Source organism: Ambystoma mexicanum, chromosome 13, assembly GCF_040938575.1.
Source record: "Ambystoma mexicanum isolate Mex_15411 chromosome 13, UKY_AmexF1_1, whole genome shotgun sequence".
Taxonomy (NCBI): domain Eukaryota; kingdom Metazoa; phylum Chordata; class Amphibia; order Caudata; family Ambystomatidae; genus Ambystoma; species Ambystoma mexicanum.
In genome coordinates this window covers 524,937,685-524,965,654 of record NC_090938.1, presented here as the reverse complement: position 1 = coordinate 524,965,654, position 27,970 = coordinate 524,937,685, and the positions used below count along the sequence as shown (strand labels likewise).

Here is a 27,970-nt window from a genome sequence, read left to right as displayed (position 1 = left end):
ACACGGATACCAGGTAGAAACGTCTTCCATGCGACTAGGCTCAGGATCAGGATACAGTGATTTGTCTTCCCAACTGTCGTCCGATGCCCCATCGTTTCCGCATCTTTCTCTATCAACTAATTCCACCTCGGAATACTCTGGCTCGTACTGGTAGTTCTGTATTGTTGCCATTATATGACAAAATGTTTAAATCAAACGCAAGTAACGATTGAAATCAATAGTAATGCTAGTATAAGTATCTGTTCACAGGGGCTCCGTGCAATGAAGATAGCTGAACAGAGCAGAAACGTATCACAAGCTACATAAAAAAAAGACAGTGAAACGATTCAAAAAGCAACTCTGAGAAGCGTTCTGTTTATACTTATTGAGGAAAGAGGCTTCCTTCATGGAGACACATCATTAGCTGGCACACAGAGAACGTTGACACGAGACATGCATTTGCGCTGTGAAATGGGCCGTATGTGTCTAGTGATATCAGCTTGGGGGGGGCTGTGATATGATTTGGTGCCACAGGGGCACTTGAACTTAGGGCGAGCAATCCACGGATAAGATTAGCACAAGATGGCCGTGCCCGACTAATTGATTTCGCATGTGTAAAAGTGAGGAAAACTAAGGTAAATTAAATAGGAAAAGGTTTTACAATCGATCACAATTTGATTAAAATGACATGCCTGAACGCTCGGGACAATGACATTTTTGAGCGCACTATTCCTTTAATTGCAGACAGGTTACCATTCTCATGGAATGAATTCAGAAGTGCAGAAGTGGTGAGTAGAGTGCAGATGCCTGGGGGCAAGTGCGAGGACTGGCGTGGGGGTGTGAGACCTGTCTGGCTCTGGAGGTGCATCAGGCGATCAGTCAGCAAATGGAGCGGAGTTAGGGAGAGAGGGAGGAGGGAAGGCGGAGATACTCATTACGCCCAATGTGACATCATGGATAGTATATATGGAGCCACTAAAACCAGATTATCTCATTACACCAATGTTGCAAGGACTCAGAGACTGGGGAACTGCAGTCACATCTGGCGAGCAATCTGTTCAGGGGGTAGATGGGAGGTTCAATAAGGAATCTATGGAAGGAAAGATGTCTCCATTAGAAATAACTTTACCAAAGCTATGCTATTTGTTCTTATAATTGATAGCTTCCTTCCACTGATTCCTCATCATAGAAAGGCTTGCAAAGCAGTGCAAAATTCGAGGAGGGGGGACAGTGTGGAGCCAGCACCTGTAGCAGAAAACATTGGAGGACGTCACCACCAAAACATATGCCCTATGCAGCCAAGGAATCCAGACAAGGTTTTGCTAAAGTGTGCAGGGAGCCCCATTATGCAGCTTTGAGGATGTCAATAACAGGGACACCTCTTTGAAGAACTTGTCACCGGGTGCCTTGTGGGATGAGCCTGAAGACCCTCAGGCCCTTCTTTATTAGTCAGTGTGTAGCATTCAGGTATTCAGAGACAGAGCTACCTGGACATGGTTTTCTACATCACACCTTTGCCCTCCTGGATGCCAGCCAATTTGAGACAAGTTGGCCATCTTTTCAGAAGCAGTCACCCAGGAGAAATGAAAGCACATGGGACTTTGTTACAAGTTTGGCAGTACTCTGGTGGTAAACGTACCAGGATACCGCCAAACTGACTTACTGTTACCGGCACTAAGTCCGGCAGAATTACTGCTGGATTACAAGTGGTGGTATGGCAGTGTTAGTCCCCATGTATGCAGTACATAGGACTTGATGAGGATTTCGTGGGGAATTACCATATGCAGTAATTCTGCTGATTTGGCATTTCTTTGGTATTAAACGGCAGCATTAGCTCCAGCATTTTGCTGGAGGCTTTTCATCCGCCTCACCACCAAAGTTATAGTACGGCAGTGTGCTAATGTGGCAGTAATGTAGTGCTAACAGAGTTACCACTGAATTAACGCCATTTCTTACTGCACTGACCTGCTTGTAATGAGGCCCATGGTCCTTTTGGGATCTAGATGATGGAACTGTTCCTCTGACCTAGAAGGAGAAGGATAACAAGACTGAAAGATGGATTTTCTGTGAGATGTGGTATCAATGTATCACCTTTGTAAACACGGAGGTTTGAACCTTCAAATTCACTTTTTACTTATGAAAGGAGACATTGGGGGTCTGCACCAATAGACCCTGGTGTTCAAACACTCCTCTTGCTGATGTGAAGGCAGCCAGAAGAATCACTTTCAAGATGAGCAATTGTAGAGAAGCCGAAAGCAATGGCTCAACAGGAGCCACAACCGATAAAGTGAGAACTCAGTTTAAATACCACAAAGAAACAATGAACTGGCAAGATGGAAACCATTGGATATATATTTTAGAATATGATGGCCTTCGCGGGATAAGAAGAGGATGAAATTCTACATGGAGAAAGTGGAGCGAGTCAACGTGTCCAGATCTACCCTCAGCCAGTGGAGCGAGTCAACGTGTCCAGATCTACGCTCCGCCACTAACTGGCGAACATATGTCATCTGCAGGCCTAGATGGACATAGTTGGGCTTGGTGGGCTGCCTCCTAGCTGACAGAAGGACATCCATAGCCTCCCCCAAATCTCTGTAACAGAGCCTATTAGCAGTTAGCTATGTATGAAGGCATCAGGGCTTGCATAGAGAATGTCCAGATGTTTCCAGTACCATGTCCCCCTGTGCCAATCTTGGGTGATCAAGAACGAAGTGGAAACAAAGCCCCTCAGTCTCCAGAGCACCAGAGGGATGGGGCAATAGGTTTGAATGCAAAGCAGAGGGTGTAATTACACTCCACATTCAACAATTCTCTTTGGGGAAAATGTCCTGGTGTGGAAATTAGCACTTCCTTTTGGGTCTGGAAGTGAAGAGCTCCACTTGAGGGATCCCCGGGAGGTTATAACAGCATCAATGATATCCAGTGAAAGCTTCTACTTGTGAGCGCCCATCGTACACTTGCTCAACACTTTCCCCACAACATTTTATGTCCCAGCCAGGTCAGCTGCTCTTAGGGAGACATTGTTGTACGGAGCCCAGGACCACTGTCACTGGACTTTCCAGCAGAGAGGCAGGACCCCACTATCCCCACCCTACGCACTTTTATTGAACTAGTGCACAGCCCCCGGGTTTTCCATTGGGACTTGGATAAACGTGCCCTGTATTGTGGGGAGAAAAGACAAGTGGGACATTCTGATGACATGCAGTTCCAGAAGGTGAATGTGCTCTAAAACCTCTATGGGATGCACATACCTCTCTCCATACCTTTATCCAGGGGTGCATACCATTTCAGGGACGCATCTGTATCCACCATGACCTGAGGCCACAGATGGCGAAAGGGCTCCCTTTTTATGAATTGGTCTTTGAGGCCCCACAAAAAAGTCCTAAAAAAAACCCTGATCGAAACCTAGAGAAGGCCCATCATATAGTTCCAAAAAATCAGATGACAGGTAACACAACAGATACTCGAAGGATCTCTGTTACAACCTCGCCTTTGATACCCAAAAAATGCACACAGCAATTAGATCGAAGAGGTGCAGGAAGGCTGAGGCTGGCAATTGGAGACTGAATCTACAGCACCATTTGCTGAATATTTGTCACACGATTCTTGGAAGTAAAGGCCCTGCTTGACCACATGTCCAAGACCACTCTGATAAACCGAAGGTAGTGTGATGGATTGGTCTCTGATTTTTTCATTTTTCGGAATAAACCCAAACCATGGAGCAGATGGCAAGTGTGAAACAAATGTTCTGAGAACGCATTCAGGAAATACACCCAGATCACTTATCCAGGTATTGCTACAGAGCCTCAGAGATGAGCTGCTATGACCCCAGAAACGTTGTGAAGACTCTGGTCTATGGGCTGAGGAGAGGTCAAAAGAAGGGCTGTAAATCGGGGCGTTATGTTATTTTACATCTTGTGAACCAATCCCACCCATAATGGTCTTACATCACCCCCTGACAACAATCCTCCAGTACTGCTGGATGGATGGATGGATGGATGAATGAATGAATGGATGTATGGGTGGAAACATGAAAGCTGGTATCCTGAAAGACCAGGGACACCAGAAATGCCTTGAGGTCCAGAGTTTGACAGATTTAGGGTAGTGGAAACATGAACGTTGGTATCCAGAAAGACCAAGGACATAGGAAATGCCTTCAGGTCCAGAGTTTGACAGATTTAGGGTAGGTTTCTAACTTGAAATTGTCCTTGCCCAGGATCAAGTTCAGCAGCTGTAAGTCCAAAATGGGTTCAGACCTCCTAATTTCCTGGGAAGTGCCAACCCGTCCTCCCGTCTCTTGCAGCACCAGCTTCATAGTAGGTATGGAAAGGAAGGTATCCAGTGATAAAGTCACCAGGGAAAAGGTGGTTTGGGTATGTCTGACCAAATTCAAACTGGTCGTGGCAAACTGACCGTAAATCAATTCGGTCGGTGCCCAATTTAAACGCATATGACTGTTTTTTTTGTTTTTGTTTTTTGTCCTCCGCCTTCAATTTTAAGGAAGCGGGGGACACCCCTGCACTCCCAATATTGCTAAATACCAACTCTGGATAACGGGGGACACCACTGCATCCCCGCTCTTCAGGGTTGGTATGTAGAAATGTATGCAACCAAATTGGCCCAAAGGCCAAATAACCCATTTCATATTCGACCAAATTGGTCACAGTCAGTTTGCCATGGCTAATACTGAAAAGGTCACCAAGGGGTGACATATCCCCAAATTTAAACTCCCACGAATATCAAGCACTTCCCCAAATATTCTAAGACTGGAGTTAGAATAGAAAAGTGTAACCAACCATCCTAGAATATGTAGGAAAAGGCTTTTAGGGGTGCAGAGAAAAGTCGCTTAGCCGGTGACTTTTTCTCAGGGGACATTTTCGCATAGAACCTAAAGTAGTTATGAGATATCCCCCAGCAGGAGGACATCTTCGGGAACAGGGAAGAGAAGGGTGTTTGTCCAGAGGATGATGCGAAATAACCCACAAAGCCCCAGCATATCAGGTGGTGTTAATCCACTCCTGGTAAAACTGGATAAGCCTCCTTCTGTGCAGAGTTCTGTAGTGGAAGTGGCTCAAACTAATGGGGTTTTCAAGTGACCCGGAGGAACAGGAGAGGTGGAAGTGTTACACTACGGTGCACCTCTTGGACATAAATAGCACCGCTGCTGAAACACCTTCTGTCTTCCTTTGGAGAATTTACCTCTGCCTCTCTGAGTACACATGAAAAATGGGTATAGGACCAACCCTTCAATACAGATTGGTATGCAGAGCAACCAGCAGATTTCCTGACGAGTATATTCGGAAGGCTGACAGGTCTATGATAGAGTTGGTCGGATATTAGACAGACTATACCCCAGTCCTGTGGGCCTTTTGATAGGTTCCACCTTGCAGGTCTTCACCCTCACTCACCATGGCTGGTGCAACAAAAAGTCAATTCCAGGCGGCAGCCTGGTGCACCATCAGCAGAGGGGCGTCATCATGTGTCATTTTCACCTTACAAACATCAAATCTGACCCCATTGTAAGGGAGGTGATTCCAAAATAGCACCTTACCTCTCTGTGGCTGGAATGGCATAAATGCATGCAATGGCCCTCCCTCTTTCATGGACTCTGCTGGGCCTAGCAGGAAGTTACCCAGAAACCTGACATGGCTGCCCCCAGAGAAAGGGGGTCTTCTTCGCATCCAGGAAACCATCAATCAGTGCACAGACAACACATAACCCACTTGTGACTTGGTTTGAGCTATGTTATGTTATTGAATATTTGTATGGTGCCTTACTGCCATTGTTATGGATTCAAAGTGCTATAGGGTGAATGGCCCTTACACAGACCGAAGTCTGAACAGTGTAGTAACCTTAGCATGTTTATGCATGGCGTGGATAGCTATGTCAATGACTATGCAGCAGTTGGAGCAAATATAATATAAGGCCTCCTGCACTGCCCAAGTGTAAGCATGAGATGCCCAAAGGAGCAGGAGCGCATGATCTCTTTGAAACACCTCCCAAAGACCAAAACGGCCTGGTTCTATAACATGAATTCTGGTAAGGACCTGCAGGCAATCTTAAGTGAGGGGTATTTTGGTCTGTGGCTCCCCTGGAAGCAAGGCACTGGACGGGCAGCCTGGAAGTTCTTGAGGACTGCTAGGAGCTTCATGGGGATGGGAATGATGGGGTGGCGTGTTGGATACCCCTTGGCTGGTGGCTGGGCTGGTCTTGGAGTTAATCTACATAGTCCAGCTGCCTTGTCGACCCTTCTCAACCTGGGCTGCAGTTACATTGTCCTGTTAATAAAGGGCACAGGGTAATGTTAGGTTCATCAAAGGGGATAGAGTTTGCTTTTGCAGGTCTACAATGGGCGATGTGGCCCTTTATCTGAACTGAGTGCCAATAAGGTGCATTATTTAATTAGCCCCCACAACTCTTGTCGGCCTTGTACAAATCGGCATGACATTTTAAATACGACATAACAAACATGCCATAATATGGCATGCCATAATAACACAGTAATGTGTTCATATATCCAGGTTGCTTTTGTGTCCGAAATTTGAAGGGGGTTGGGGAGGGGAAGTAAATGTAGATATAGATGAAACGACAAATGAGCAAAAATCCCTTAAGAAAGAAAGCTTTCGGTAACTAAATCGAAATTAAGAGGGAAAAATTCAAATGAACAAGTTTGAAAAGAAGTGAAGGTCCAACAGTAGTGTGTGTGTGTTTATAGGGGGTTAACATCCCCAATCAAGGTAGGCAGAAGTTGTACATTAAAAGAAAAAAACAAAGAGGTAAAAAAATAGGGTTCTCAGTCTTTTTCTAACTGATGACTGCATGCTGATAGGATTGCATTAAAATCTGTCAGAATACAATAATGTTCCTCTAATGGAGAGACTCCCATATATGGGTACTTCACCAGCAGCAGTATAACTGAATTGGGCAGTACCTGTTGTATGTCACCCCTTCTGATGGACATGGTGCCTCCCAAGTGTGTGTCATGGTCACATGGGAGCAACCATGTGACCAAGGAAATAAAGAGGACGAGCCGCTTCCAGCTCGTCAGTCGACCATGAACTGACTCCGGTGTCGTATCTGCCAGGCACCATGCTGGTGCAACACTGCGTGCTGGAGGCCCAAGGAGGGGGCCCAGCACGAGGACGGTGCCCCTGCCGGGCAACACCGTCCCCCTTGGGTATCCTGGCCAAGTGATCATGGCTGGATGGGCAACCCCGGCCTGGGTGCCCCCAGAGCCGGGATTGCTGTGAGCAGGGTGCCCCCAGCCCACGTGGTTGTATCCGGTGATCCGGAGAAAGCAGAGTGATCTCTGCTAAGTGTTGGCTGCGTGAGTGCAGCACTGGCATCCTGGTGGGGTGACCCCGGCATCAGCAGTGGCCCACTCCGGTGGTCCAGGAGCGGGCCCCCAACAATGGCGACAAGGGCGGTCTAGGCCCCGTGTGTGAAAACGTACAGGCTGCTGGAAGCCCGTTCAAGAGGCGGTTGCAGCCGCATGACAATGGAGCCGCGTGTGAGGAGGCGGCTCTGTGGGTGGCCCCGGGCCCCGTCCTGCCCAAGGGCACGGGCCGCCTGGTTCGCGGCATCGGCTGCTGGTGGCGAGGCGGCGGTGCCATGTTGTAGATGGGCTGCAGGATCGCCCCCGGCGCGCTGCAAGGGAGGCGTGGCCACGGGTGATCGGCCCGCTGCGTGGTTAACAGCTGTAGTCTCCGCACAGGGTGCGGAGGGAAGGTTTCTTGCGCCACCCCAGCCGTGGTCCTCATCACTGGGGGTGCTCATGCGGCCGGGGACAGCGTGGGTATGCCCCTCCGTGTGGCCACAAGAAGGAAAGAAGGTGGTGGCAGCGTTGGCTGCCGCCGAACAATGTGCAGATACGGCATCGGCCGCTGGCGAAATGGGTGGCAGCGGCATAGGCTGATGCCTAACAAAGAAGACCTGCTGCCAGTTTATCTTGAGGCTGCCCAACAAAAGAAAAGGGGGCCGCCAAACAGCTGAAGTGGCCTCGATGGCCAGCGGCGTCGGCCGCGGCACTCAAGGAAGTCAGGGGCCGCCAAACAGCAGAGGTGGCCCCTGTGGGAGGCGGGCCCATTACCACCTGGGCCCACGATCTAATTAAGAAATTAAACGGGAAGCCAGCGCGGCCCGAAACGAACAAAGGAGGTGGCCGTGGCCGAAGTAATCCGGGGCAGCGGCAGTGAAAGAAAAAAAAAGTCAGAACCCGACCATCTTGCACCATAGGCGGAGCCTGGGAGTCCGGCCTGTGTCGGGCACGTGGCAAAGAGTAGCGGCCGACAGACAAAGGAGTGGGCAGGGATGAGGTGTGCCTTGGCCGGCAGTGGGCAGCTGATGCTTCCATATGGCCATTGGGCCGCAGCGGGGACACGGACAAGCATCCGCCTGAAGTGGAGCAGGGCGTGTGGGTGCCCCAACAAGCACTGTGTTCCTCCATCGGCCCACATCAGGCGCAGCCTCAAAAGGGGATGTGGCCCAGCGACACCGGAGCAGCGGTGAGAACAAAAGGAACAAGATCCCTTTTGAGAGTCTGCATCAGAGACCACAGATGCTACAGAAAACCAAACAGTTGTAAGGGCCCGTATACCCAGCACATTGGGTACCCTAAATGTCGTTTGGACCTTCCTAGCATCTCTGCCAGCGTCATTGTCCCCCAAAAGGCGGTGGCTCCTCAACAAGTCACTGCGCCCGCCAGTCGTTAACCATTATCTACGCCACAGAGGGCGATGGCTCCTTGGGGAGTGCTTGTGCGCCCACAAGAACGGCCACTCTGTCCAGCCAGCCCAGGGACCCATCAACAGTGAGTACAGACTGCGTCATACCCTATAATCATCAGGAGGGTTGCAGCTCTTGCGAGAGCTTGTGCGCCCTCCGATGCTACAGAGATTCTTGGTTTAGAAGCGGAAGAGGCGCACTGGCCCAAACACCACGTCACCAGTGCATCCCAACCGGCACCCCGGGAAAAGGGGGAGGCGAAAGGAGCGGTTTGTCATCCTGTCTGTCACTCTGCCGCCAGTGCCCAGCAGCAGGGAGCCCACCCCGAATTGTGTGTTCGCTTGTCATCTGACTCTCACTAACCAAGGACTGGGTCGATGAGGCCCCTGGTACCTCCAGGTGAGGCTTTACCGGCCCGTGAATTCTTGCAGTGGACATGCAGAGGCTGGGAGCCTGCAGACCGGAATTGGTCCCAACCCAAGTATTGAGTTTAACTGTGTTTATGGATTGTTGTATTAAGGGGTGCTCAGGGGCGAATCGTAGTGATGCGTCAGTGGGTCAAGGCCCACTCACTCAGGTTAATAAAGGGTGTGTCAAGTGGGGGATTATGAACGTGTCACCAGTAATTTACCAACCCAGACCGTCGCCCGTGGAAAACCTGCCCCCACCACCTAACCGTGTGGAAAGTAGTAGGACTTAGAGTATTAGTATCACTGTTTGTAGTGGATTGTGATTTTGGATTTCGTTTTGTTGTTATGAAAAAGGAGGAGTGTTGTATGTCACCCCTTCTGGGGGACATGGTGCCTCCCAAGTGTTTGTCATGGTCACATGGGAGCAACCATGTGACCAAGGAAATAAAGAGGACGAGCCGCTTCTGGCTCATTAGTCGACCATGAACTGACTCCAGTGTCGTTTCTGCCAGGCACCATCCTGGTGCAACACTGCATGCTGGAGGCCCAAGGACGGGACCCAGCATGAGAACGGTGTCCCTGCCGGGCAACACCGTCCTCCTTGGGTAACCTGGCCATGTGATCATGGCTGTATGGGCAACCCGGCATGGGTGCCCCCAGAGCCGGAGCTGCTGTGAGCTGGGTGCCCCCAGCCCACGTGGTTGTATTCGGTGATCTAGAGAAAGCATAGTGATCTCTGCTAAGTGTTGGCTGCGTGAGGGCAGCACTGGCATCCTGGCCGGGTGACCCCGGCATCAGCAGTGGTCCGCTCCGGTGGTCCGGGAGCGGGCCCCCAACAGTACCTAGGTAGGTAAAACCTTCACAAACCCTTTTCAGAAATCAGCCAGGGTTACATTAAGACTTGTGGAAGCCCAAATACACGTTTCACCAGCTCTAACCCCAGAACAGGCATCTTTCAAGCGGCACGGAGAAGTGCATCTTAGTTAATTCAGTCAAAATACTTGACACTTCCTTCCTTCGAGAGGCTTCCTGGGGCTGCCAGGGCGCATGCGGCCCGTGTTTTGGGCATGTAAATATAGTGAGGGGAAGAACACGCTGCAGATATTTAAAAAATACGACCCTTATGTTGCAAATGAAAATCTAAACGCCTATTAAGTCCACCAGAAAAGTGGTGCGATTTGGCAGTGCAAGCACCCAGTTATTAAATAATCCAGATGATCGATGCCTGTCTCACAATGTCATGGTTGGCTGAATCAGAGTAAGGCGCCCCCGTCCCATTTTGCCCCCCCCCCCCACACACACACACACACATGCAGCAGAACTATCTAGTCACCTATCATCCTCAGCTGCAACACTGTGACGTCACAGTGGGCCAGACCACCTCTCATCTCACTAGGCTTCGAATGCACGAGACATTGAAACCAAATAAAGAATAGTGGCATCCAAGTTGCATTCATGAGAAAGACTGAGGAAGAATTCATCAGAACTGGAGGCACACATGAGCAGCAAAGAGCTAGAAATGAATGTATTTCTCATTAAAAATATTCTCTTGAAACAACAAACTTAGTTTCAACATTGATTAGTCGTGTCTTCAGAAGGTCCACCATTCCCATTACACAGACAGGTGAACGCTTGGCCGATGCATTTGGGACCAGATGTCATTCATCAGGGCAGGCTCTGCGTGAATGCTCTGTGACGCTAAGGCGCCGATTCAGAGCTCATGCTGAGAAAAGTGTGGAAATACAACGTTCTCCCCTCCAGTTTCCAGCACCACCATGCTTAAATCTATCCTATAGATAAAAACGTGTGTACAAGTGGCTCTGCGAGCTTTTTCTAAAAGACTGCCACGTTCCTATTTTGAGAAACTTTTTTTAAGCGTTCATTAAACTAGATAAGTGATGCTGCAGTCTAGGAAATGCTATTTTTTATAAGAGCAAAGGTGTGCAGCAGCATTTAACAGGACCTCACAGGTGCCGCATTTTAACTCCTCTTTTTGAAGTGCTAAAGCATTTCTTGAGAGTAGAATACGCTAGCAGTGCCAGCATTTCATTTCTCGTGGTTGCTAAGGCTGTTGTCAAGCAGTAAATCAGGCACATGCTAAAGTCGTGGCTTTGATGACAGACGGCCGGCCACATTATCACTTTATCAGAATATGGTGCTTTTAAAGAAAGCGTTCATCTTCCATGGATGAACACTTTCCTGTTTTGCATGCGCCTCAGAATTGGGCCCTACGTGTCTTCTATGGTGGTGACCACATAACATTGATTATCAAAAGCCTTGTTACTGAAGCAGCTGCGCAGCTCAAACAGGACAATGGAGCCCTCAAGTTAGTGTAGCATGGTGCTGCAAGTATTACGTTCCGTTCAAAAAGGAAGTGTGTCTGTAATAGAGTATGTCTAAAAGTTGGATTTATTTAATTTGACCCTAAAACACATGATGTTGATTCTGTAACTTTTACTAATATGCACAGGCTTCCATGCTGATGAGGGAGAACACATTGCTGCTTTGTTACTATGGGCCTCTCTCTTGGGAGTTGCTAGTGTTTTGAACAATTATGGTCAGACTAGACAATAAAGAAATAAGAAAGCGTTGCACAAAGTACTACTGAAGCTCAAGAAACCAGAGCTCCCCCGGCACAATCTATTCCTTGCACCGGTCCTGCAGGAGACAGCTAGTGCCTGAAAGCCACTTCAGGAAATAGCAGAGGCTACTCTGAGAAGTCCCCGGAGGTAATTCACATAATAAACAAGTAGGTGTCATGAATGGCTGCCAACAGCAACTAAGCCCCCCACTGTTCTAGAGAACCAGGTCCAAATCTGGCACAAAATAGAGCAAGCATTGACCAAGCCAATAGTTTGGTCCATTGCATAGGCATTCACCATTTGTCAGCTATTGTGACCGCCTACTCAGATTATTAGGCAGGTATTGTGAAACTTGAGTGGGGAGAGGAAAATCCCTTCATCGCTGCGGCAGGCACCGACCCTTTATGTGGTAAATGCATACCACGTTCTCTGCCTGAACTGAGGAGCCTGCACTCCTCGGCATTCTGTGCTGTGTGAGTACTGATGCACCGCAATATTTTGGTGGTGGAAGGATATTTATTTATTTATTTTCACATTTGTAAAGCGCACTAAACCCATGGGCATCAAGGCGCTGTGGCAGAACAAGTTACAAAACGGTAAGTCATCATTTGCCAGAAGGTGTTGGGGGGAAGGTGAGGACAGGTAGGACTATGCTCTAAGTGAGGAGCCAGGTTTCCAAGAGTTTGCGGAAGGTTCAGTCTGATTGTTCGGCTCTGAGCGCAGGAGGTAGTGCGTTCCAGAATTTCACTGCAATGACTAGGAAGCAAGGTGAGTCAAAATATACACAGCATGACATGTGGGGGTTTATTGTGCATGGTCCAGTCAAGCTACTCAGATTTCCACCATGTGCATGGCAATAGGTGGCAAAGATGGCTGTGCCAGATATCAGCCAAACTCGTCTACTATGCAGTGTTGAATGGTGGTGTCATGTAAATTGAAGCATAAGCATCATTCGAAGTCAGGCTGCCTTTCAAAGGAAACGTTCAACAGAATATAGTGCCAGGATTCAGTTGAAGCCTGAAACCATATCATTAACTACAACATTTTGAGAGATGGCATGTGAAAGTAGGATATTCCATGTGAGCCAGGTCACACATTCCACACCGCCACCTTGCTGTCATTGCTGGAAGTTCACCTCCAGTTCTGAGCCACATCAGCAAGGCATTGTGGGTATGCACATTAGCCCAAGTGCAAGCCTTTTTCTCCAGGAAATGTTCTTTGTCTTATAGGGCAGTGCAACTTTATACAGAGAGACAAGGCATGGAGAATCCAAGCACCAAACAACAGCCCTCACCTAGACTCCATGGAAGACCACCCCATATAAAACACTCTAGTTATGGTCTTCGTGACATCCCTTTCTTGTTATTTGGCATTGATGTCCTCTCTCTTCAGAGATCTCATGAGCATCATCACCTGGTCACCTGGTTTGTGGCTCTACTCCTGTTGGGCTTACACACCAGGGTTGCGAGACACGACCTTCTGCAGTAGGTTCCTGAACATATTTTGCATTATTGCCCTGAGGATCTGGGACCAGCTCTACAATACGTCTGATTTCCTCCTAGGAACTGAGAGCTGGCCGGTTTTATCCTTCAACTTGATCTCCGTCTGCTCCCCTTCTAACTGTTGATTCCCCGAATGACACCTTCCTCCCAGAGTAGACAGGCGGGCAGTTCTCTGGTAAGAGGCCAGGGAGACCTTAAGACTACTGGGTTTCACTTTCAAGTCTAGCCGTATAAAGTGGCTAGACTGAGTCCTGGGACTATTGATTCTCACCATGAATTCTGATTACTGCTTGCACCTGTGTAACCTGAATGCTAACGCTTTCACCTCTTTTATATTGAATCAGCGACTTGCCACACAGCCATGTCCTTTGCTGACTGAATTTGGAGGCCCTTCATTAATGCGGGAAACCCCCACTCTCGCTCAGGTCAGGTGCTGACAACCGCATGCCAACACTGAGGAGCAGTGTGTGCCTTTAGCACTCTGCTTGTGAGATGCACCTAAACAACCCACTGAGCTTCTATAATGGCTCAGCAGGATAAAAACATGATGGACTGGAAAGTTGCCTTTTGCAATTGCCAGTGGTTATGATTAATTCAAAGCCTTTCCATCCACCACTCCTCCAAAGTGGCAGAGGTAACCCAGATGTGGGTAATGAGCTTGCTGTGCCCTGAGTCCTGATGACGACCAATATGCAGGGCTGTTGCTAGGTCTGGAAACGATCCGGGACCACGCTAATGTTGGGACTGTCAGGACTCAGGGCTAACTAGTCTTTCGGTTGTATCCCCTGAGCTTCTATCCGAGGCTTTAACCAGAAGACCTGGGTGTATAGCTCCCCCCAGCCAGCCCCTCCCTAGCGACGACCCCGCCAACATGCCTGCAGCTCCTGTGATCTCAAAGAGAAGGCTGCCCAGAGCAATTACCAGTGGTTATGATCAATTCAAAGCGTTTCAATCTTCCACTCTTCAGTGTTAGGAATATTTTAAAGAGTTGCAAGAAAGAAAGCTGCTTCCCAGAAGCTACACGACATTTACCTCGACTGGAAGTGTCCAAGAAAGGGGCGGAAACGGTGGCCCCTCTTTCTGATGAGGCTTTGTTGCTGTCATCCGCAGCTAACGTTGTCCGGAGGCTCTCTGTGTTTGAAGTGCCATGGATGTTGGCTGGCCCAGTAGTGTCAAAGTGGAGGGGTTTATAGGGGCTTTCTTTCCCTGCAAAAGAAGAGATATTATGTATTAAGAACATAATCGAGTATGTAGTGATATTGCGGTCACAACAAACAAATTCAATACTTGCTATTTTCATACTGTATGTTACACACAATATTTGAAACACCACCAAAAACACCACCAAAAAGAAAGGCAAAACATGTTTTATGGTGCCCATCTGCACCTCATTTTAATTAGCCTGAAGGAAAGATCAATGTTAATTCCTGATTCCGACAGCCCCACTAACGAATATTCATTTTGTGGGAAGAGATAAGTGGGGGAGCCAATGTGCAGAAACCCTGGAGCTTGGTTGCATTTCAAAGGCAGGACCAAAGCCATTGAATAAGTAGCACTCCAGTAAGACTGAGATCGTTCGCATTGGGACCCTTGCTCCCGCTTTCCCACTTTCACTCTGGCCTGCCTCCATTGGCCCTGCGCCCGCACCCGCCTGCGAGGCTAAAAACATCGGGGTCATTTTCGACCCCACTCTCTCCTTCTCCTCTCACATTTCGGACATCTCTAAAAAGTCTAACTTTCAGCTACACCTCCTCATGGGTACCCCACCTTTTCCCATTTTCCCCCAGAAGCTCACTGTCTCCAGAGCCCTGGTTCTCTCTAGGTTGGACTACTGCAACAGCCTCTTCCTCAACCTCCCTGCTTTTGCCCTGCACCCTCTGCAACTCATCCAGAACAGAACCACAAGACTTATCCTTGGCCTCAAGCCCAGGGACCGCATCTCTCCGGTGCTGAAATCCCTTCACTCGCTCCCAGTGGCTACAATGATCAAGTTCAAGGCCCTCTGCATTGTCCACTAGGCTTTCTGGGGCCTGGGACCTACCGACCTGCAACGCTGCCTCCCTAAATACTATCCCTCACAAGCCCTCTGCTCATCTACCTCCAACATTCTGCAGGTGAGCCGGTTCTCCAAGCAGAGATTTGGAGGGAGATCCTTATTCTCAGCAGGTGCTTCACTCTGGAACAGCCTCCCTGCCACCTTCCATCATGAGCCTGATCTTCATAAATTCCATAGACTCCTCGAGACCCTCCTCTTCTCCTCTTCCTTCTCTCTCCTTCTTCCCTGCTAACCTAGCTCTCTGTTCTTTCCCACTTTCCCTCATCTTTCCTACAGCTTGCTGACTGGCCGCCTGGTGTACCTCAGAGTCTCACAGGTCCCTGGCACCCCCACCAGTCCTCTCGCATACTTAGCTCTGGGCCGGACACCCCACCACCCTTATTGTACTTGAGAAATTACCCTAGAGAGTGACTTTCTCTGCACTTACCACAGTCACCACAGACTGGGTACACTTGGACCTCACCCTCCCTGTGACTGTCTGTGCACTTGCATGATCCAAATGCACTGCGCCTGAAGATCCTCTGTCTGTTCTCCCTTGTCCTCACCCAAAATGCACTTGGTAAAAACTGCAGAGTCGCTGTTCATGCCTATTTGCCGTGTCTCAACTGTTAAATGTATTATATGCACTTACTCTGCCTGTGCAGACTATTATTGTCTCCGAAATTCAAGGGCTCTGAGCGACCGTTTGTTTTTCCCCTTGTTCCCAACCTCCCTGAGCGCTTTTAAACACTTGCCTGTGTATAGGCACTTTATAAATAAACATTACCATACCACACCATATCACCCTCTCTTTTTTAAAATCCTGCCCTTGCCTGTGCATTGTTGGGTCCTCGTGAGCAGATTTGACACAGAAAGGGCAGGAACTCACCTGCTGCCAAACGGAGGCACTGTGCTTCTGGCTGGACATATGGCAACCTCAGGGACCCGTAGCCTGTAGCAGATCGCCCGCTTAAAGAGCCTGGCACACTGACACCAATGCCAACACCACATTGGTATTTTCCTCAACTGGGCTGCAGCACACTTCTGTTTAACCACCTATCCAGCCTGGCTTCTATTGTCCATTTTTGACTGAACCTTATTCATTATTCGTGGCCCTCAAGGTGTTTCAACACCCAATGCAGAACCCTTCTTTGATGTTTGATGATTTTTACATTCAGGCTTCCTGCACTTTTTTAATTGTTTATAAAAGAGGCCAGGGACAAGCGTGCACCTTTTCTTCCCCTACGCCCAACAAGATTGTGATTGTAATGATAACCTGAATCTGGGATATGATTTGTCTGGCTTAAACAAATAACTACAATTTACTTCACAAAAAATAATAAATGTTGTACAAAATCTATTTAATTTCTGAAAACCTGTTATCTTCACCCCTTTCTAGAATAAAGACGTTTTTAGCAACATTTGAAACCTCTCCAACTGTGAGAGCTCCTCTTTCTTTCTAAAGCAAGCCTCTGTCAATTGATCGCATTAGTAGTCCCAATCCACGCCGACTCCCCACTTTCTGTGAAATCACTGTCTGATTCCATCTGGCGAACTGCCTAAGAACAGGATGGATGCATTGTTCTAAAAACATGGGGGGCAACCGGAACCATTTCGTGTGTGTAAGCACCTGCCATTGCCCCTGCTCCTAGGTACAAATCGCAGCAGGAAACACTACATCCTTCTATTTTCAAATGTAGATTCTCTTTTCTGTTATAGGTGTGTTCATCTTTCACTAATGATGCTACCTTGGCTGTTTTCCCCTGTGGTAGCTCCTCCTTTACCTTTTTATCCGAAATAATTTTAAAATGACGCCTTTGATGGCATGGTTCCATTGGGATTTGGCGTAAGCCTTCATGTGTGTTTCAAGATGGCCTTCACATTAGCTTCCAAAGTCATGGCTGGCTCCGCTTCTCCACACCGGGACGCGGACCTATAAGACTTGTTTATTTACTATTTCATGGCCTACAGCTACAAAGTGACCCATTTCATACATCATCAACTTTAACCGGCATTGGTTTTAAACATTACCTGCTCAGAATTGTAGGTTCATAGTTTCAATATGCAAAATGAAACTACAAGTCCCAGCATGCAGGGTGCAAACCAGGAGGACTAGCTGTGGGGGTCACAGATGACATTGGGCCACATGGCAGCCATGCCGTTCCCTCTGCCATAGTAGTTATGTTTGAGATATTCCTCCTTCTTTCAGTGATGACAATGCACCAAAATGCTAGAGGTACCAGAAGTGACATCATATGCCAGATGATACCATAGACTTCAAGAACTGCTAATTGGATTCCCCTGCATACCAGCACAGCCTCCCTGATGAATGTTTGTGACAGGAAAGCGCTAGGAGGAGAACAAATACAGAGCAACTAAACAGCAGATGGGATCCAACCCCGTTAATACTTTCTCATTGCTTTGGGATTCAACCCTGTTAAGACTTTAATTGTTTTTGGGATCTAACTCAGTTATTTTTTATCAGGTCAATTTTGACTGGGAACTGGAGTGCGCGCCTCGCCATCTCCTTTTGTTTGTATAATACCATAGGAAGTGGTACCACATGGCCTTTGACCATACAGAATTACAGGAAGTAGCTTCACATAAGCCCTGCCCCTAATGACATAATTGAAAGGGACATCACTAATATAAAGAAACTACAATAAATGAAAGATTACGACGGTAACCAGCAGTTCATAAAGCAACCAGAAGACCATTGTGCAGATGGGTTTCTAATCACCTTAACCCAAAGCAGGCCCACCACTTAAGAAGCGAGTGCACGGTTGTATGTAAAGCAAGTTTATTGTACAATCAGCGGGGAGGAGCTAGATGATGCTGTAGAGTCAAACTAACCTGAGTCTCCATGAACCACACAAATGCTTCACATTATATACCTTTTTGCAACAGTTAAAACACTCCCACATATTTTATTACACATCACCTCCACACACATGATTGGTCAAACCTATAGAAAAGAAATCCAATCTTCTCTAATTCCTATGTTCTCATTGGTCACATTCATGTACCTACCCATCATCAGCTTATATTTGTAGCACACCCCTTTCCTGGAGTCTTCCGTGGTAGGTCATGACATCATCACATAGTTACACATTTAAACATAAACATAATTCATTACAAGTTCCAGCTGGGCTGGCACCTTCTAATCCCAGACAAGACTGCACATGGTTTGCAAGGACACTTCAAACAATATGGGGAGGGGGAGAATAAATAGGTTTCCTTTGAACTTGTGATAACTATTTCACCCACTCAGACTTTCTGGCGTCCTTGTTTCATTATAATCTAAGTGACTACCAAATCAACATGCATGACCTCCGGACACAACCTGAGAAACTAATCGAAATCCATAAAGTATCGGTCAACACTGCCCTTAGGTGTCTCTTCACCCCAGCTTTATTGCTCAGCCACAAACAGATGACCTGGACCTATCTGAACAATGAATAACAGACTCTCATGTACTTTGAAAGATTGCATCTCCTTGTCAGGACCAGGACCCGTCCCTGGAAGGTTTGGCATTACTGGAAGGTAACGCCGCATAGAACCTCCATGTAGCGGTCCAGCCCTCATCCAACATGGCGGACATCTTTACTTAAGCCAGCCCTGCCCACTTCCTAGTGCGTTGTATCTGTTTATTTTCATCGATACTTGCGCTCCGGCTGTACCTCCGTACAGTGAATCCACCTCTCTTATTTTTCCGTCTCTAACCTAACTTTCTCTCGGTACTCGACGGCCTCTGTTTCCCTACTTTTTCTCCAGCTTCGGCACCTGGCCGCTCATACTTGCGGAATCTCTTCCGCCTCTCTCGCGACTCCTCGCGCTACTCCCAGGACTGTTTGTGGATCCTCCTTCCTTTTTGGGTAGTAGGGTCTGAGTTTATCTACTTTTCTTCTTCCTTCTTTCTTATTTTTTCCCACTGTGTTCGTACAGCTCTTACCTGTAATTCAGCCATCCAGCCCACCTTAGCCTGGGATTCCGGATTTTCGGCTGTTATTCTCATCTCAAGGTCTACAAAGGCGAAGTGACTTACTTGGATTGGTTCCTCACTTTCAACGCTCTCGATCCGGATCCACCTGCATATTTCGGAAACAAGGAACTTTGTTCTACATCTTTTCGAAGCTACACTTCAGGGTTTTTTGCCATCTGTGGCTTTTTCCCTGTCAACTGGGGCTTGGCTTCTCGGGGGTCCCCCCGAGACAGGTTCCACCTCCTGTCGAGGTGGCCTCCGAGGGAGCCAGACCTTATTTGCATGACAGAAGGTCCAGAGAGAAATCCGCTAAGGATCTTCACAAGAATCCCCGGAAACAGTCTTCACTTACCCAAGGGAGACAAGAGGAAGCCTCAGGTGAGGAGGAGCAGGGGGCGGAAAGGGATTGTTCTGACAGAATACAACGCCCGAACAGACCAATGGCTTCCATAGAACAATACCAGGAGCTTTTAGCCGCCTTACAAGGTTTAACCCTAGAAGTACAGTCTCTCAAAACCGAAAATGCAGCATTGCGCCAACAAGTAGTCCTACACAGAGACGACCAAGGGGATTTGCCACCGATGCCCTTATCCTTTGGAAAATACGACGGACACCCTGGGGTTCTTAAGGAATTCCTGGATGCCTGTCACGTTTACTTCGCCTTTCGACAACATGCCTTTGAGACAGCCCGAGCTAAGGTAGGATTCCTTATTGCTAATCTAACAGGGAACGCTTTGGCTTGGGTCACCCCTTTAGTGACAAGAAATGATCCTATGTTGACGGATTATGACCAGCTTGTCGACCATTTCAAAGGAAGGTTTGATCGATCAGAGGTCTTCTACACCTCTTTGGAAGCGATTCTTGATGTAAAACAAGGTAATACGGACGTGCAGACTTATATTTCCTGCTTACTAAGATTAGCTGCAAAGACAGACTGGCCAGATTCTGCAAAACAAACGATTTTCTGGAGAGGACTCCATGACGAATTGAAGGATGAGTTGGTTAGGTCTTTCAAGATCTTTCAAGATCTCATGACACTCACCCTACAGATAGAATATCGATTGACGGAACGCCGCCAGGAAAGAAGAAGACCGCGCCTATCTCTTCCAGCCCCAAACCCAACCCCTCATCCTACAAGAGAAGCGGCCACCTCGAAAGAGCCTATGCAGATAGGAGCCGCTCGAGGTCCGCTCACCCCAGCAGAACGAAAGAGACGGAGGGATTCTGGCCTCTGCATGTACTGCGGATCTTCAAAGCATCTACTCAGAGATTGTCCCGAAGTGCCTCCACGAAGGAAGGAAAACTACAACCCCCGGTCCTTTGCAAGGGAGGTCTCGGGGGAGACAGAAACAGTCCTTGCTACCTTACTCGACCCACGGAATTGAGAGACGACAACAGCCTGATGATATTTAAAGTTCGATTATGGACGACGGGTTCCACTCAGATCGAGGTGTTTGCCATGCTGGATTGCGGAGCAGCGGGAAACTTTATGGATGTGGAATGGGCAAAGGAACAACAAATACCTACAAGACTGAAGGAAAGACCTATCCCTGTGGAATGGGTGGACGGTAAACCCTTGTCCTCAGGCCCCATCCAGTCCGAAACAATACCCCTACACTTGGCCTTGGGGGAACACCATGAGCTAATGATCTTTGACCTCATGCAAGCAGCTCATTTTCCCTTGCTGATAGGGATACCATGGCTAAGAAGACACAACTCTCAGATCAACTGGTCTTCTAATTGTGTCAGGTTTGACTCTACCTATTGTGAAAGAAACTGCATATTGACTCCTCAGAACCAGGAAAAGTTTGCGGTGAATGAACCACCTCACCTCAAGGTGATTTCCTCCATACCTCGACAATACCAGGATTATGCTGAAGTGTTTGAAGACACTATACCCTGACTCCTACCTCCTCATCGGCCAGAAGACTGTGCTATAGAGCTCCATCCCGAGGAAGTCGTTCCTTTCGGCAGGATGTATCCCCTGTCTCTCTCTGAAAGACAGGCCGTAAGAGAGTACTTGGACGCCAATTTGCAAAACGGCCTCATTCAGGAATCTAGGTCGTCAGGCAGAGCCTCTTTATTCTTCATACCGAAGAAGGACACCACTGAACTATGACCCTGTATTGACTACAGAGGGTTAAATAGGATCACCATTCGAGATCGCTATCCCATGCCTTTGATCAGAGACATACTAGAAGCGGTCAGAGGGGCTACTTACTTCACCAAGCTGGACCTCAGAGGAGCATACCATCTTCTCAGAATAAAGAAGGGAGACAAATGGAAGACTGCGTTTCGAACCCCATTCGGGTTATACGAATATAGGGTGATGCCCTTTGGCCTAGTGAATGCTCCTGCAGTATTCCAAAGGTTCATAGACAAGATCTTTTCGGACATGTTATTTGTGTCAGTGGTAATTTACCTGGATGACATTCTCGTGTACACTCGAGAGCTCCAAGAACATCGGGTGCAGGTCAAGAAGGTATTAAACCGACTCCAAGCAAACCACCTCCTGGTTAAACCAGAGAAATGTCAATTCGAAGTAACTTCGGTCTCTTATCTAGGTTACCTCCTCTCGAAAGAAGGGATCCAGATGGAACCAGGCAAGATAAGGGCCGTAATCGAATGGAAGGAACCGAGAAGTGTCAAGGAGATTCAGACGTTCTTGGGTCTAGCAAATTTCTATCGTCAATTCATTCCGAACTTTTCCAATCTAATGTTACTCATTACTCGTCTCCTCAAGAAAGGAGTGAAGTTCCTATTTGGTCCAGAGCAAAGGAAAGCCTTCTTACGTCTCAAGGAGTTGTTCACGTAGGCTCCCATACTGGTACAACCAAATCAAGCAAGGCCCTTCATTGTGGAGATGGATGCCTCAGGAGGGACAGTGGGTGCAGTTCTCCTGCAAGGAGCAGAAGACAGTCTAACCCACCCAGTAGCATATTACTCAAGGACATTGACTAAGAGTGAACGCAACTACTCTGTTCTAGAAAGAGAACTACTAGCGATTAAGTTTGCGTGTCAAGAGTGGAGACACCTTCTTCAAGGAGCGGCTCACCCATTTCTGGTTCGGACTGATCATCGCAATCTCTGAGTGTTTTACAACAAATGGAATGCTCCAATGCCCGACATGCCCGATGGGCCTACTTCTTTTCCCAGTTTGATTTCAATATCTCTTATATACCTGGGCCAGAAAACACAATGGCAGATGCTCTCTCTATGTGTCAAGGGGAGGAAGCTAACCTCTACCTAGAGCATGATCTCCTATTTCCTAACCTGAAGGTCATGGCAAGTGTCACACCATTCCTTCAAGAACTTGTGACTCAATACTGTCTACTACCAGCCATACCCACCTCGGTTACTCAGGCCAATGACGGTCTGTACTACCACGGTATGAAACTATATCTACCTTCCAAGAAACTGCGAGAACAGATCCTCTCATGATGCCATGATGCCCCCCTCGCTGGACACCCCAGAATCAAGAAGACCCAGGATCTCATAGGTCGCAGATTCTGGTGGACAGAACTACACAAGGATGTTGTAAGATATGTATCGTCATGTCCGGTTTGCGCTGCAAACAAGTATCAGACAGGCAAACCATGGGGCAAACTACAACAGCCTATCTTACCTAACCGACCTTGGGAGAACATATCTATGGATTTTATCGTTGACCTGCCAGTTTCAGATGGAAAGACTGCTGTTATGGTAACGGTAGACACCAGCAGTAAGATGGCCCATTTTTCTGCGTTGGAAGGTCTCCCATCAGCCCCGGAGACAGCCTCGGTCTTTCTACGAGACGTGGTACGTCTCCATGGACTACCCCGGACCATCATATCAGACCGAGGTACTCAGTTTACCTCCAAATTCTGGACACTATTGTGCCAACAATTAAAGATTCACCGAGCACTATCATCCGGATTCCACCCCCAAAGCAACGGCTAGACTGAGAGACTCAATGCGGGTCTGGAACAATACCTGAGATGTTTTTGTAGTAACCGACAGAAGAAGTGGTCATCTTTCCTCTCACAAGCAGAATTTGCCTACAATAACTACTATCATACTTCCATCCGAATGAGCCCTTTCTATTGCACATACGGGTATCACCCACAACAGATACCATGGGCTGGGCTGCAATCCACCAGATCTCCCGCAATTAACGACAGACTTTCTGAATTAAAGGAAGTACATAAGAAGGTTAAGGAAGCCCTGGAAGACAGCCAACAGACACAGAAGAGGTGGGCAGATAGAGGCCGACGCACCAATCCGGAATGGGTGTCCAGACAAAAGGTCTGGTTATCTACAAAGTTTCTACCCCGATGGGTTCATACCGGCAAGTTCGCTGCTCAATATCTAGGTCCTTATGCCATCCTGAGACAAATCAATCCGGTGGCCTATGAACTACGCCTTCCAAAGGCCCTTCAAAGAGTACACCCAGTTTTCCATACATCGCTACTCAAGGAATTTAAGGAAGATCTGTTTCAACGCAAGACTCAGAAGACCAGGACACCAACCGTCAAGGAACCTCAAGACTATGAGGTAGAATATTTGGTAGACTCACGCTATTGCAGAGGAAGACTTCAATACCTAGTCCACTGGAAAGGCTACTCTACAGACGAAAGAACCTGGGAACCCAAGCATCATATTCATGCCCCTAAGTTACTGAGAAGGTTTCATCTGAGATACCCGGGGTAACCAGGGGGATACCAATGGGGGAGAGGTTATACTGTCAGGACCAGGACCCGTCCCTGGAAGGTTTGGGATTACTGGAAGGAAACGCCGCATAGAACCTCCATGTAGCGGTCTAGCCCTCATCCAACATGCCGGACATCTTTACTTAAGCCAGCCCCGCCCACTTCCTAGCTCGTTGTATCTGTTTATTTTCACCGATACTTGCGCTCCGGCTGTACCTCCGTATAGCTTTCCCTTTGCCTCCTGCAGTTCCTCCTTGGCCCCCCATTCTCCAGTGAATCCACCTCTCTTATTTTTCCGTCTCTAGCCTAACTTTCTCTCGGTACTCGACCGCCTCTGTTTCCCTACTTTTTCTCAAGCTTTCGGCACCTGGCCGCTCATACTTGCGGAATCCCTTCCGCCTCTCTCGCGACTCCTCGTTCTACTCCCAGGACTGTTCGTGGATCCTCCTTCCTTTTTGGGTAGTAGGGTCTGAGTTTATCTACTTTTCTTCTTCCTTCTTTCTTAATTTTCCCCACTGTGTTCGTACAGCTCTTACCTGTAATTCAGCCGTCCAGCCCACCTTAGCCTGGGATTCCGGATTTCCGGCTGTTATTCTCATCTCAAGGTCTACAAAGGCGAAGTGACTTACCTGGATTGGTTCCTCACTTTCAACACTCTCGATCCGGATCCACCTGCATATTCCGGAAACAAGGAACTTTGTTCTACACCTTTTCGAAACTACACTTCAGGGTTTTTTGCCATCTGTGGCTTTTTCCCTGTCAACTGGGGCTTGGCTCCTCGGGGGTCCCCCCGAGACAGGTTCCACCTCCTGTCGAGGTGGCCTCCGAGGGAGCCAGACCTTATTTGCATGACAGAAGGTCCAGAGAGAAATCCGCTAAAGATCTTCACAAGAATCCCCGGAAACAGCCTTCACTTACCCAAGGGAGACAAGAGGAGGCCTCAGGTGAGGAGGAGCAGGGGGCGGAAAGGGATTATTCTGACACTCCTTGCCGCAAGAATGCCAAGTCATAAAAACCCAACCTGGCTGTAACTGACCATCTGATAATGTTGCAGCTACTCATTGCCTTCCCTCAGCCTCCAACCTTGAAAAAAACAGTTTTGCCAGTCTCAATGAGTTCACCTTGCAAAGCCCTGGTTGTAGGGTCTGGCCAAACTATGAAAAGCACACAGCATACAGATTTGTACATGCCCCATGTACCCCAAACTGTCGTCAACATATATCCATTGAGACCCAATATATGTATGTCGGTTCATGGATTTTTTTAAACTACTGTGTCCTCTTTACAGTGGTTCCTTCATGACAAATCTACTTTCTCGCATGCGTATTATGAAGCTCCTCGTTGTCCAGTTTCTAGTCGCTTTGTGGCACAGCATACCTATATTGCATTTATGCCTCGACGGTTTTTACATTTATCTTGCTGCATGCGTGCAAATCTAAAGGTATCAACTTAAACACAAAGTAACACTAATTGTAACACATATGCCATCCCCATTAACTACACTAGATACATGTCAAATTGCAACATCGTGCCAACTTTGCCTCTCCCCCAGTATTCAATATGGTGCACACAAGGTGAACCCTCTTTCTAATTGGGACCTTTCCTGACAACCCCAAAACTATTTTACAGCTACCTTGCCCATTTATAATCTTGTATGCAAGTTAGACGGGTTACATGTGTAATATAAAGCCCTGGCTGCCCAACTGCTGCAATTATATGCCAAGTGCACCCACAAATGCTTGAGTACTGCCTTCCTATAGACAGTAAATGGCTCATGTGCCTAGCATATACATCATATGTAGGATGTAGGGTACAGCCTTTCATGTCCACGATCTGCCATTAAAATGCCAAATGTAGCCGCACAGTTCTCACTAATGCTATCTTATGCCTGTGATATAGTCAAGATATGTATGGTGCAGTCTTAAGTGGCCAGGGATGCAATCTAATACTAGTTAGTGGTTGAAATGCCTGGTAAAGTCACCACATGCAAGCTACAGTGTCACAAGTGTGTCCAGTTTATGCTATGAAATGGCAAGGAAAGCCCCAGTAATGCAATTCATTCTATGCCAGTATGTGGCTTGCATGTCTAGTACGGTTATCATTTGTAGGATACTGTGTCACTTGTCCAGTTGCTGCTGAAGGTGACCCATTTTCCTTATCTTCCTAGTGATGTCACTGTGACCTATTACCCAGGGGAAGTGGACCCAACTGGTGCCCCCTTGAGCTCCAAATGAGTCCCTGACTTCGTTCATCTATTGCAAAAGTTACTGATGTGCAAGATATACTGTCCGCGAGCAGACAAAGTTACTGACTCCAAGAGTGAACTAAGGGTCACGCACACTTTTGAAGACAATTAGGGGGTGATTCATAGAATATTCTGCAGAGAAGAAAAGAGGCTTGTGCGCTAAATCACGTGCAAATCCACATTTGTCGATTCATGGAATCAAATGCGTGGTACTTGCGTGGAGTTCGCGCAGGCTCGGCACGCCTGTGCAAGACATCAAGGGCCTTGCACAAGACTGGACGCAGGTTATGGGTGAGGCCTGCGCAGAGGGCGGATACTTGTGCTGAACACGGAAAATGGGGAATAACTTGCTCAAAAGTGGGCGTGCCGAGGGACAGCCTGCAGGCAGTCCCTTGCACGCCCACAACAGTGCACGTAAAAGCGAATTCATGGATTTGACCAAGCATCCTCCCGCCTGCAAAAAACCCACGCACAGCCCTCGACTCTACGCCAGCTGAAAGCAGGTGCAAGTATTCGCCTGGTGGATGCGCAAAGATGGAGGTGCCTTTGCATGTTGGATTGAAGGGTGCGTGTGAGCAGACGGGGTTCCGATAGTACTCTGGGGGGTGCATACACAGCGTAGTGGGGTGCAGGAATGGTTTACAGGGTTTACACGCAGGTTTTCACAAGTCATGATGAATGCTGCGCATGTTGTCGGGGTGCCGGCAACAGTTACGGGGGACCCTGTGCAGGGTCCTCGAGATGCAGGCCTGCTTGTGGGGGATCCCACGCACTGTTTGACAGGGGCATGTATTCACACCCAGGGGAGCCATCAAGGGTAGTGTGGGCGTGTCAGGGGCATTCCGGCCGCGACTTGCACATTGGGCTATAATGCGTGTAGAATTCCATGAATACTCATCGCGCCTAGATTTTTATCAGCACGCTGGCTCGTGCAGGTTCGTTCTCGGCACGTATAACTTTATTGAACAATGCATAGGATTCCCTGAATCTGCCCCTTAATGTTTGCCTCATTAGTGAATGTCACACTGTGCTCCCTCTTAATATAACATTTTCTGTCCTCAAAAAAATACTAACACAGCACTCATTATAAATGTGTTCTCAGCTGGTGATCATGCAATGCCCCCCCCCCCAAGGCAAGCATAATTAATTCATCAAGGCTTTTTATGCAACTATTTGTCATTTGCCAAAGTACATGCAAAAAGTACAATCATAAAATACATGTAAACCCAGGCAATAGTTTTGACAAACACAGTGACATTAAAAATATTTTGTGCAAAAATTCAAAATTAAAACAAATACATCTACATTTACATATACAGTACAAATAGTGCCCCAAAGGTCAAAATGCATGCTATGCTAGTAGTGCAAAGTAAGCAAGTGATATGAAAACAAACCTAATTTAAGACAGCTCTTAATAGCTCATGCAGCCTGTAGCTAGTGAAACAATTACAAGTGTAGAAGACAGCTGTTAAATATTCATCAAACATAATGGTTGTCAAACATACAACACACGTTTTAGACAGAAGTCTAGTGTTCACGCTTGCTGGATGAATTTGTCTTGGCTTAATCAAAGTCCAGGAAGTGGCGCTTTCCTGTTCTGGCAGATGAGCAAATCACAAACGACAGATTGCTGCCTGTTTCAGTAGGTGCGACCATTGACTTCACACCATTGAGTGTTATATCTGATAAGGATTCAAGGACAGGAAATAGGCAAACACGACTAGAAGCGTGGGCCACGTCCACAAGGCTAAGAAGTTACAAGTGACAGAACTGTCGCCATGCAAAGAGCCATAAAGAACAGTGGGAGCATTCACTAAACGGGT

General features: G+C 47.7%; 1 protein-coding gene across 4 annotated transcripts in view; it reads right to left on the bottom strand.

Annotated features, from left to right (window-relative positions):
* Positions 1-27,970, bottom strand: part of LOC138521418 (myosin light chain kinase, smooth muscle-like) — a 604,815-nt gene that overhangs the window by 281,145 nt on the left and 295,700 nt on the right. For all 4 annotated transcript variants that reach the window (XM_069634224.1, XM_069634225.1, XM_069634226.1 and 1 more), the window contains exon 6: positions 14,230-14,403. In XM_069634224.1, coding sequence (XP_069490325.1) covers positions 14,230-14,403 — 174 coding nt within the window. The remainder of the gene's footprint in view (positions 1-14,229; positions 14,404-27,970) is intronic.